Source organism: Alligator sinensis, unplaced genomic scaffold (assembly GCF_000455745.1).
Source record: "Alligator sinensis unplaced genomic scaffold, ASM45574v1 scaffold527_1, whole genome shotgun sequence".
Classification (NCBI taxonomy): Eukaryota; Metazoa; Chordata; order Crocodylia; family Alligatoridae; genus Alligator; species Alligator sinensis.
The window spans coordinates 3,155,007-3,167,117 of record NW_005841958.1 but is presented as its reverse complement, the minus strand read 5'-3'; the positions used below and the strand labels follow the sequence as shown (position 1 = coordinate 3,167,117).

Genomic DNA, 12,111 nt, shown 5'->3' with positions numbered 1-12,111 from the left:
GCAGGAATTTTACTCAGTTTTGCTTCTCCTGCAGTCGCAAATTTACTTGCATACCTCCTCAGGTTCCCTGCCTAGTTTCCACCAATCCCTTTGATGTCCACTGACAGCGTCTAAGAAATCATACATTTCCAGTATCGAAAACTACGGGTAGCCAAAGTAGTTTAGTATTAAGAAACAATAATTTAGCAAACTTATAACACAGGTTTCCTATAAGTATTTGAATGCTTGAGAATCATTACTAATCTGGTCCATATTCAGCAATCTGTTCTTATACAACTAAATACTTAAGTGAGGCTACAAACAGAGGTTGTTCATGTTGTGGCATCAGCTCTGCTGTGACGAGTCCTGACAACTGATTAGATTGATCAGCAGAATCAGACATTGCCAGGGCAATTGTCCTGCAGGGGTGTACCCAAGCTAATCCGAGGGCTTCAGGGGCCTGATCCTGCAGGACAGTGGCCCCCAGGTGCTGCACCCTGACCCTGGGTGTCTCTGGAAACAGGGAACTTGCACTGAAGACGTGTCCTGGGAATTTCTCTGCAGGTGGATTCTTGGGCATGTGTCTGCAAGTGGGGGAGCAGGTTTCCCCTGCTTGCAGACACATTAGCATGAAATGTGCACCCTGGGAATCACCAGGTTGCACATGCAATGAGGGAACAGACATCCTACCCTAAGGCGTCACAAACTGTAACTAGGTTTGGCTGCACAAACATTTTTGGGTAAGTGGCATGCGACAAGGGGGAGGGATGTCTGTTCGCTTGCAACTTGTGCTGTTGTAAACATTTTTATGGTGGAACAAGGGTGATGTCTGTTTGCACCCTAAGTGCTTGCTGCATGTTGGGCATGTCCTTAAAGTGCCATTAGCTCCTATGTGACTTAAGCATGTACTTAAATGCTTTGTGAACTGCAGGTCTGCATACTGCACATTTTTAGTATATTCACCCTTCTTGCATGAACTGAAGAAATTCAGAAATCTTAAATCTTAGAATTTAGAATTTACATAATTGGTGAACACAAAAAGGAGAAAGTTAGTTTGTAAGCTAGCTGTCAAAACCCCTTTGTTTTACTGACAATAAGTATGTGTGTGGTGGGGGGCGGGGGAACAATTCTGTAATACATGGACAGTCCACTAAATACAAAAACTACTAGAAATATAAAACTTACCTAAAGAGAACTTTGGAAATTGTCTGTTCCCATGAGTGTCCCTGTAGATCTGATTTTCTTGTCTTAATGTGTGTCACTGATTCTATACTTTTTTTTTTCCATACCATTACTATTTAATGATCTGGCATTTAAATAAATAATCACAAGTGAAACAGTTATTTTGTTTTACATGGGATCAAGTGACTGAAATCTAGAATTCATTATAATATATTAAGTAAGATTTTTTGCTTCTATCTAGTTCGGTTAAATGCTGTCCTCTAACAAAACCCTGTAAGCCAAAGAAAATGCCAATGTTATATTTTATTTGCATCCATGTAGTGAAAATACTACCTTTTCTGTGCGAGAGAATGGTATCCCAAGGTAAAATTCCAGCCTCATTGAAGTTAGTGGCAGTTTTGCCATTACCACAGTGTGGTCAGAATTTAATCTATGGAAATATAGATGTATTCCTGAAATGAATCCTTTAACTTCTAATACTTTAATTTTACTGTTTACACAGGACTGCCAGCAGTGGAGTAATATATGTAATATGCTTAGTTCCAAATGCTACCTGATTGCAGAAGATGCATCTAAAATTATTTCTAAACTTGTAATAGACCAAAATATACAAGTACCAAAATGCAGTGGTCTTGTAGTAAAATATACAAACCAAACCACGATAACAGATCTGATAGAACTTACAAGAATTCTAGATGGTGAGTAGTGGAAAAGTCTGAATTTCAAACCCTATAGTAGCCACATTGTGCCCTCCCAATGATTCGCTTTCAAATATTTAAACATTTTATACCTAAATACAGCAACTGGCAATTTAGGGCATATTCGTTAAAAGAATCTGAAATTCATGGCCTAATTACCAGCTATATTTAGGAGTTTGTGTATTTTGAAAATGCCGAAGGAATTCTTAAAATTGCTTCCAGGGTTTCAATTAACAAAGCAGCTTGGGGACAGGGGGACAGTATGCATATCATAAAAGCATTTGTGTGTTCAAGGTATGGCTAAATTTTATATATTCAAATACCAGAATTAACTAAAACAGGTAAGCAAACAAACGAACAGAAACTTGAGGGGGGGAAAATCTGGGTTTTTTTAATTAGTGATAAAAACTGTTCCACAAATACAATCTACATAGAAATAATTCTAGGTTAGTGACGCATGTTCATTATTTTTCTTAACATTTATGTCAGTGTACATTTGTCATTCTATGTGTGTTCTGTATATGTTCCTAGAAATTTTCTGTCAGATATATTCTTGATACCCCTAATCTCCTTCTAAGAAAATAGAATCCCACGTGTCAAAATGAGCGAATAATGTATTTCAGAACTTTATTCACAAAAGGTGTGGGACATTTTTCATTGTGAGAAAAAAAAATCAGCGCTGCAATGCTAGGGAATGCATTTAGAATTCAGTACACAGAGTATTTGACCCCCTGGAATACATTCCTAGAATGATCAACTTGGCCTATAGTCATTATAACAATCAGGGGAGAACTGTTAGGCATTCCCTAAACTAGGCCAAAAAGGTAAAAGAAATAATATAAATGCAAACAAATGTTTCATTGCAAGTATTAAACTAGTGCCTGCCATTTACATTTCTATAAAGGGTATTAGATTGCCTTCCTCTGTTTATATTTAACCTTAAAAAGACCCAAAGGATTAACAATATATAAAAAGTGAAATCTATTTCTTTGTAAAATATATTAAATATTTACTAACGAAGGCTACAAATTCCCATTATATATAGGACAAAGACATATTACCATATTAGGAAGTCCAGATGGAGAATCTTCTGATGATAGCCTTGTAGATCTGGTAAGTACAGAAAGCTGTTCTACTGCAGAATTGCTAAAACATTGCTTTTATCATGAACTGGTATTTAGGAAAAAGGCCGTCTCTGTGTGAGAAAGACACATAACCTTTTGTGAAATGGCCTTTTTTCTAGAAAGTCACCTCTTATCAGAGTTAATCTTGAAACTTAAAAATAAATTCAAATAAAATAATAAAGGAAAATTGCCACAGCAGGCTACAGGGAATAGCATGTTATCTATTTGCTTGCATTAGTTGGTGGAAAAATGTAAGAGAATTACTCAAAATATTTCTGAACAGTAATAATGCTTTGTATAGAAAGTCTTAATTAACTCTAATCTTTTTGTACTGAAACTGCATTTGGAAATAAAGTCTCATTTCTTATTAAAGTGAAAATTAATGTGCAAACCCATCCAAATCTTTCATTAAAGGAGGGTTTTATTTCTACATAGAGAGACGAGGAATACTATTGAGCTTTAGGTTTAGAGCTAGGACACCAAATTAAATAGCGTGGAATGAAATGACTTCACTCCTTTAACTGTGTAGTTTTTAAAACATGCACTTTCTTGTCCTAAGGCTGTTGGACTGGGCGCCAGGTTTATCAAGTTGGGAGGTCTTTCCCGTGGAGAGAGGGTGACCAAATACAACCGCCTTCTTGCTATAGAGGAAGAACTGGCCAAGAATGGAGCGCTGCGTATGAGCTTCTTTCTTGCATTGTTTTCAGCTTGCAATGAATAAGAGAACAAAGATTGGAGGAAGAATGATTGAAACTGCTCCATGGGAGGGAAGGGGAATCAAAAGACCAGAAATAAGCACCGACAAAAACGCTTAGGATAGCACTTGCCACAATGTATATTCTTGTCCTAATGGATTGTCTGTTTACCTGAATGCTAATATAGATCCTTTCTTAGACGGTAGTCAACGTCAGGTTTTCCAGCAAAATTAACTGGCTGGAATTTTCCAGCCCCCTGTGCATACATGCATCAAGAAATAAAAATAAATTAAGAGTTTTTCATCACAGAGTATTTTAGCTCCAGGACAAATGTACATTTAGAATTCAATTTACAACCCATTTCACTGTAACACACTGTACCAATATTAGGTTCAGAAAATTAAAGTTGCATAAATAAGTTAGGAAGTGTTAAAAGTTGTAGGCGTAGCAGCGGCAGAGGGAGTTTGAATAGGGAGGGGTGTGGATTTATACTGGTGGGAGGGGATTGGGCTATAAAGGAGAAGAGCTGTGAGAACTATAGAGGGGAAAGTAAAAAGTTTAGGGGAATGGAGCTGTTGGGGTGGGAGAGGAAGATGAAGAGGAAGGATGCTGTGATGCAAAAGCAGAGTGTGGTGACAGTCTCGTTTGAGTGGAGATGGACAGAACTAGAAAAGGTAGTTTCTTGAAGTTTCACAAAATAAAGCCACTATGGACCCAGATCCTGGCCCCCCCACAAACAATGCAATCACAGTGCACTGCTGCACCTGCATTTGGTCCCATGAGGTCACATTTTTAAAGGTATTTAGGTTTTAAAAGCTGCAGACAAGGACTTTTGGAAATCCCACTTGGTGCCCAACTCCCTTTGAAATCACTAGGAGCTTGGCATCCATGTGCCTTTGAAATCCTTCTGGGCACCTAGCCATACCTTTTAAAGCCTACATACCTTTAAAACGTGGCCTTCGCTGCTCTGTCAGTTGCAGAACTGGGCCCAAGGGAGACGCTGAATTTTTGCTAACACTAACAGCAAAAATTTACTGTTAAGGATATTTGCTAATATCCTTTACATTAAGCATGTGATGCATTTATCGCTTGGACTTTTTAAACTTGAAAAGCACGAGAGTATGTTTTGAACAAACCTGTTTCAATCAGGAGAACTTATTTTTTTCTGTCCCCATTCCAGGTTCAGGAGAAAAGTATCTTGAATTTGTTGATTTTGCTGAAGAAGCAATACTGATAGATGCAGAACTTGATGCACTTCCTCCAACAAAGCAGGGCCAGATGCTTCCCCAGTCTGCCCAGCCATCACTGGCTGAGGACTAGGACTCCTCTCACAGGACAGCACATTCCACCTGACTTGATGGATGCATCAGCATCACTTCAATGGATTTGGAGCCAGAGCAATTAATAGTCTGGTCCTGCAAGGTGCTAAGAACCCTCAGCTGTCAGTGAAGTCACCTGGAATTGTGAGTCCACAGCACCTCAGGAGATGGACTGTAAATTTTGGGGTTTATGTTCTGATGTGTCATTAGATTGACAAGGGAAATCCACACACTTATACAGAGCCTTCCTGGACACACTGTGTAGTGGCAAGGTCCCTTCATGCAGGTACAATGGTAGTATCAGGTTTTTATGGACAACCTATATTTAGGGCAATAGTGTACCAAACTTGAATCCTTGTATTCATATTAAGTTTGACCTGTTACATTTATCTAACAAATTATTTTAAATACCTCCAAATTCAACTATGACTTTCAATTTTCATTCCTATTCACCAATACAGTACTGTTTTTACAGGTTTTTAGTCTAGGAATAATTAAGGCTAAAGTATATGTTGGTACATGAATTTTAGGCAGGGTAAACGTGCAACACTAAACTCATTCCAGCAAGCAACTCGTTTCTTATCCTGCATATCCCTTAATACAGTTAAATACTTGTGACTACTCTGAGTGAGATATTTTAAAGCCACTCTAACCTGACCTCTTCATGTACTCACTGGAGTATTGCCTTCAATGGGAACAGTGCTAAGCTGTTAATGAGCATTTTTTGATACTTTCATCCTCCATTTCAAACAACAGTTTGTGATGCAGTACTGGATGTTTTAATAAAGGCTCAGCTTCTCTAAGCATTGGTATTTACACAAATGTCTGTCGTTATATAAGGTTTCACTTGTCTGTAGAGATGTGAAAACAAACATTTAAAAAAACCAAAAAAACAGAGCTGCTTTGTCCAACACTTGCTCAATACCTCTCTTATGTCTAGTCCAGAAGAAAAACATATTATTCCAGCAACTGATGGCTAGCTATGCCACTGCAAACCCCATGCATAGAATAAAGGTAGAAATTTGCTTTAGAGGACAAAAAGCTTACCCCAGTCTGAAGTAGTGAATAACAAAACAATTTCACAATGTTTGGGAAACTGTCAGTAATCTTTTTAATAAGCAACAATGAAAAGATAAATAATTTTATATTGGAGTGTAACAGAAATAATCTAAGTAAAAGAAATATTTTTTAAAAACTTCTGTTTTAGAATAATTTGCAGTTAACATATACAACAATAAAAATTTGAGGAAAAATACATTTATAAAATGTCACGTTTTAAATTCAGGATAACACAGAAGTGCAAAACCAACTATTAGAAAAAGCCACTGAAATGCAGATATACAATTAAATGATAGACAAATTTCCCCTAATTTAGGAAATACACTTAGATAGATAATTAGATCAACCCCAATGTTGTTGTTTTTTTAATCAAACATGCACCAAGAGAAAAAGAGCATAACAACCATACTCATTACTATCAGCTTTGGAAGAGACGCACCAGACAACTACATGCAGAGCCACACTAACAAACTGAGCACATTCATCCTTAATAGTTAAAATACTATCACCATTTCATTAAGCAAAAAACCAGAGCATTCAAGTACATCACCACTCAAGTTTCAGTAACACCAATCTTTACTTTAAGGTAAAAATCCCTGATTATATTTGTTTCTTCAATGTACTCAAGTGAAATATTGTGTTTGCTTTTACAAACCTCTCTGGAATGTGGATTGGCATCAAAGCAAGTAAATTATGTACCTGTCAATCTAACTCCATTGGAAAGGACTCTGATAAAGGGTGGTACTTGTGCTCTCACCTACCAACACAACTCATGTCACCGCAGTACACAACAGTTTACAGGAATTAAGTCAAAAGTTTACTTGTTAGCGATATTGGGTCTGATCCTGAAATTCTTCATCTTGAGTACAAATCAACAGTAGGATTGGCAAAGAGCCCCAACCTTGTACACATTGATTTGCACCATTCTTAATCACAAGAGCTCAGTGTAATTTATGCAATATAACAGTGCCTGGATGCTCCAAACACATCAGGTTCCCATTGCGCTAAGTGCTGTACAAAGAAATAATAAGAGAGCCTTTGCTCTAAAGAGCTCTCAGTGTAAACAGGAGCATTTGCTTGACATCCCAGACCCCTATGTTTAAAGATCATCACCAAAACTCCTGGTACAAAACTAGCATGCTGCATTGCCTGCTTTCACTAACTGTCAACTCGGTACTGGCAGAAAAAAATAAACCCATGTTTTGAAGCAGAAATTCTGTACTTGTGCTTTACTATTCAACAAAATGGCCCATATAAACATACTAGAAAGGAGACCAATACAGCCTCCTATGAAATAGGTATCAAAGACATTTTAAGGCAGTGTCTTGAGTGGATTTTTGTTGGGATCAGTCCAATATTTTTGTGCAATTGTCGCCTCCGTGTCTATCCAAAGCCCACTGAAGTTAGTGGGGGCCTTTCCAGTGACAGCAGCGAGCTTCAGATCAGACTGTTACTGGCCTTTGCAAAGTGTCTTTTCATTAAAATAAGTAAATGTTAACAATATTTTAAAAGAATCCAAGTAACATATTAAAGAAGATAGTATGCATACACAAGACCAAAACAGAAAGAAAGGATTCTGAATTGTATACACGAGGGTCAGCCTGGAAGGTTCGCCTGGTTTTTTTCCCTCAGCTAAATACGATTGAAAAAATATTAAACTTGCACAGAACATTTCTACATCATCGCCAAACATGCAGCTATTTGTCAACAGCGTTTCCTTCTCTGTCAATGGCTATTTCGAACTGGTGAACAAAGCCATGCATCCTGACATTGGAAAAGTCCTTGTCCTTGTATAGCCCCTATCATACAGTAGCCATGGCTGCTGTCATCCCTCAAATACTGCCATCAGTATGCAATTCACTCTCTGGAGGATAGGGCAACACGGTCTATCCAAGAGCTGAGATTGCCTCCACGTCTGTGGTGCGCAGGCTGACCTACGGGCAAGTGTTACTGTGCAGAAGCAGCACCTTCCACCTGTCTCTGTAGGGACAAACTCTGCATTTGATATTTCAGTTTCTCTGAGGTCTTGACACGGTCCTCCAAGTTTGCTCTGGCCTCTTTAGGCATAAAGTCAAGAACATCCACTATCGTCTGTGGCTTGCTTAGGAGATAAAAATTAGGAGGCATTTTTTGTAACCTTCATATAATGTTGGGTCATTCAGTGAAAAAGGGCCATTGAAGGAAGAGACTATGTTAGCAAAAATAGGTGTGTGTTTAGCGGTACAAATTTACCATCCATGTTTAATATTTTTTTCAATATTTGGCTGAGAGAAAATAATAGAAGGCATTACTTTCTGACTGACCTTTGTATTTACATGACCCACTAATGCATATAACAAAACTGTATACAAAAGGTCATTTCAGTAACCATCATCAAAAACAGTTTGCATACAGTATTAGTACTGAGCATCCTTGCTCAGACCTATGAAATTTATACTTACTAGTAAGGACTGCTAAAGTCCCAGCTTTTAGCCTAACAGTTAACAGTTGGAACTATCAGACTCTTTTGTTTTCTCAACAGGCGTTTCATTATCAATTTTTTTACTTTTTTCTTCCTCCACTTTGTCTTGTTTTAGGAGTTTTTCAGGCATCTGGTCTTCACTGCTGGAAACAGGATCTAAAACTACAATGGACTCAGTCTGCTTTTCACAGCTAGAAGATTTTCTTGCAAAATCCACATAACTAGGTGATCTGGGGGAAAATGAAGAATGCATATGTAAATACACAGATTTACATGTTTTGAACAAATATGAACAAACAGAAAATATAGAAATGATTAATAGCATTTCATGACCAAGACAGTTACATTACATGGACAATTACACAACATGACAATGATCAGATGACTCCTCTTATATCACGTAATAAGCTAATTACACTAGGAAGTTGCGGCAACCAGAAAAATTAAGTTACGGAGCAGCAAGCGAGGACCTTCACATTATGAAAGAGAAAGTCATTTGTAAAAAAAACAGTTCTGTTTTCTGTGCTCTCTCCAGACTAGCTCAGAGCAGGGCTATTGTGTATAGCTTCACATATCAGGGAGGTGGTAATCAAGGAAAACTTATGCCAGAGCTACTGGGGAGACAACAGCTTCCTGGCCATATCTGCATTTGCACCCTTAAAAAGGACAGAGCCTGATACCTACGCTCTGCCACAGGGCAGACAAATATAAACAGCTAGATTTTCAGTGTATCCATCACCTCGTCTCACTCTTATTTTTCTATAACTGCTGAGAGCCGAGACTTGAAAGGCTAGCCATAGGAGACCCTAAAAATGCCGCGGACACAAGGATTCTACACTAGAGAAGCGCAGTATCCCGGATTTGCCACGGGGAGGCACTCACAAAGAGACAGATGTTGCAAGTCCTTACTGTGCGAGACCACCACGAGTCACATCCTAACGTAGGTGAGTCCTTAGTGAGTTTAGCACGGGCAGAGCTCCATGAGTGCAAGTTCCTAATGCAGATTAGATGCATCTGCATAAAATAAAACTAGGATTTCTGTGGTTTAGCTCAAGTCTGTCCTTGTTGGTTCAGCAATATCTTTATAGTAACACCTGTGTAAACCTCCCAAACAGACACAAGCCCCAGATCCCTTTTCAGTTGCAACCAAAAAAACAGCTCTAGATGGATGATGAATGCAACTGCACATGCTTGCCTGGGGATACTTTCTGCCTTTCTTCAATGTGCTACACAAACACGTTGCCAGGATGATGACATAACTATTAAGAGGAAAAAACAGAATCTACCGGAGGAAAGCAAATGTATGTAAAGGGTCAATCTGTCAGAGCTGCCCACCAAGATAACCACTTTGTCTAAGATGGAAAGACAGCAGGGAAAGCGAGAGGTCAGTTGACTCAGCCATGGGAACACAAGTGCCGGGGTTCCTCCAGCGCCTGCCAGACCATAAGAGAAGAAGCAAATCTGCAGCCTGAACCAATGGAAGCAAACTCACTGCTACGACAAGTTATTATATTTTCCATTCAAAGAGTAAATTACTGACCTTTCCTGGTTTAATATACACAAAAGGAGCATGCTGAATTTCTATTTCAAACACTGTGTCATGGTTTGTATTCAGTGAAATTCCACGTTCAAGCAACATTCACCAGAATCATGTCTAACATCAGAGCCTCAGCACAAGTTAATTAATTCAGAAATTGGCACTAATAGGTACAGTTGCAGGCTCAATTGAAGACAGTCAAAACCCAGAGATTTTCCAAGGAAAATAATGCTTATTTTATGCAAACCCTGCCTATCACTCAAGCTTAATTTTACTGAAAATAGAAGGTGGGATATTTTGAACATTACCGTGAATGAAACTTTTTAAAGCAGTTTAACTACAAGAGGGTTATTTCAGAAAGTGCTACCTCTGAAAAGCTGATTGCCCAACACTATAAAAATGGTCAAAGCCATAAATGCCAAGTTCATTTTTATTTCACTTTGGAGGTAACTATCTTTCAAATCCCAACAGCTGGACTATTTAATACAATCTGGTGAATCAAAGTATAATTCTTCACTGGGCTCACAGCGGGGAGTCTGCATTAGTGTGTGGCAGCAATCCAACAACTGATGTACAGCCAAACACTCTGAAGTCTGTTTCATTTACAATAAAAATGGATAAAACCGCAATAGTATTTACCACCTTCAAGGATAGCAAAATAAAAGAATTAAATTTGTTGATATGAAGTAGTTTAATGGAGAAAGCCGGAGATGAAGTCAGAGTTACATTTTTGAGTATAAAATAGAGAATTACTGTTTCGTAGTTCGACTAGTATTTCCCTCTTCAAATCCTTCCCACAATTACTACCCTGAGTTGTCAGTACTGCTGCTAGGGCTGAGGCAGCGTTATTGTTTAAAATTAGAAATCCCGTTCATCTGGAGCAGATGCCTGGCCTGAGAAAGTTTCGGTGCAAGGGTTATTACAGAGTCATGTTTCAAGCATGCCCCGCATTTGGTGCTTTATCTCAAAATATCAACTTTATTTGCCATTAAAAGAAGCTCGGGGAGGCAATTAGGGTGCAGTCAGGTTAACCGTTTTTTTACAGTTTGCAAATTCAAGGTTTTTGCCTCTAGCTCTGTGCGAAGCTTCCAAGAATTTGACTTCTCATGTTGTACTAACTAATCGTGGTAATAGGTATTGAAGCCAAACATGGAAATATTCCCCAGTGTTACTGAGTCCATATTTACAGACTGTTTTTTAAATCCACATGTATTAAATAAAGGTGATTACATGTACAAAATCCAGAGTATGAAATCTAAGTACATTTTTGCTGGATCTATTATAATAAACTGAGACTAACATGCCAGCTGTTATGCAGTGTGTGCCTGGATTACAGGAATACCGATGTTAACACAGCAATGCAGAGCAACAAAAGATATAGAAGTAAAAAGCTGAGTGACGGTCCATTTGTGGATCAGAGCCACCAGAGTTTTTTCACATTATTCGGACTTCAGTAGCAGATGCAGTGCAGAAGGACAAATTGAGGATCTATACTGTCAGCTGTCTCTCAGACTTTTCCCCATGCATTTGCATGGAAACCTTAACATTATTTAAAACTGGTCAATTATTAATGAAGCCATTTTGTTGTATGACGTTAGAAATACAATTTACTTAAAACGCATCATGGCACAGTCTTACCTGGTCTCCTTAAACATCTGCAAAAGCCCAGGCCCAAAGGACATAATTTGGAGGGTAAAATCCTTGTTTCAATCCCATGTTTTGATGTCTATACCAAGAAAGAGCTGAAGATTTACCTAGTAATGCATCACGTGGAGGCAAAATCCCCTGAAAAGGAGGTCATTCAAAGAACAGCTGAATGGTGGGACACCACAGCTTACTGTTGCCTACTGTCTACCTGTAACCCTCAGCCCTCCCTCCTTTCCTATGAGTTCAGAAACTCAGGTGCAATACTGCTCCTCTGCCACACAGCTTAAATTAAACACGGCTTACATAAAGAATGGCACAGGGGTTGTATGCATGAAAGCTACCACGCTCAACACAGGAGCTGGTCACAAGGCTGCAGTGCAACCTTCCAGAGGTCACTGCTCTAATCTGTC

At 38.6% G+C, this 12,111-nt stretch overlaps 2 protein-coding genes across 5 annotated transcripts in view; one reads left to right on the top strand and one right to left on the bottom strand.

The window, feature by feature from the left end:
- The window catches only part of ENO4 (enolase 4), a 16,456-nt gene extending 10,434 nt beyond the window's left edge, over positions 1 to 6,022 (top strand). Inside the window, exons 6-9 of the mRNA XM_025200196.1 lie at positions 1,664 to 1,859; positions 2,905 to 2,972; positions 3,543 to 3,660; positions 4,859 to 6,022. Coding sequence (XP_025055981.1) covers positions 1,664 to 1,859; positions 2,905 to 2,972; positions 3,543 to 3,660; positions 4,859 to 4,998 — 522 coding nt within the window. The 3' untranslated portion in view covers positions 4,999 to 6,022. The remainder of the gene's footprint in view (positions 1 to 1,663; positions 1,860 to 2,904; positions 2,973 to 3,542; positions 3,661 to 4,858) is intronic.
- Positions 6,023 to 6,091: 69 nt separating this feature from the next.
- The window catches only part of SHTN1 (shootin 1), a 106,076-nt gene continuing 100,056 nt past the window's right edge, over positions 6,092 to 12,111 (bottom strand). For all 4 annotated transcript variants that reach the window (XM_006020550.3, XM_025200183.1, XM_006020548.3 and 1 more), the window contains one exon: positions 6,092 to 8,747. In XM_006020550.3, coding sequence (XP_006020612.1) covers positions 8,537 to 8,747 — 211 coding nt within the window. In that variant the 3' untranslated portion in view covers positions 6,092 to 8,536. The remainder of the gene's footprint in view (positions 8,748 to 12,111) is intronic.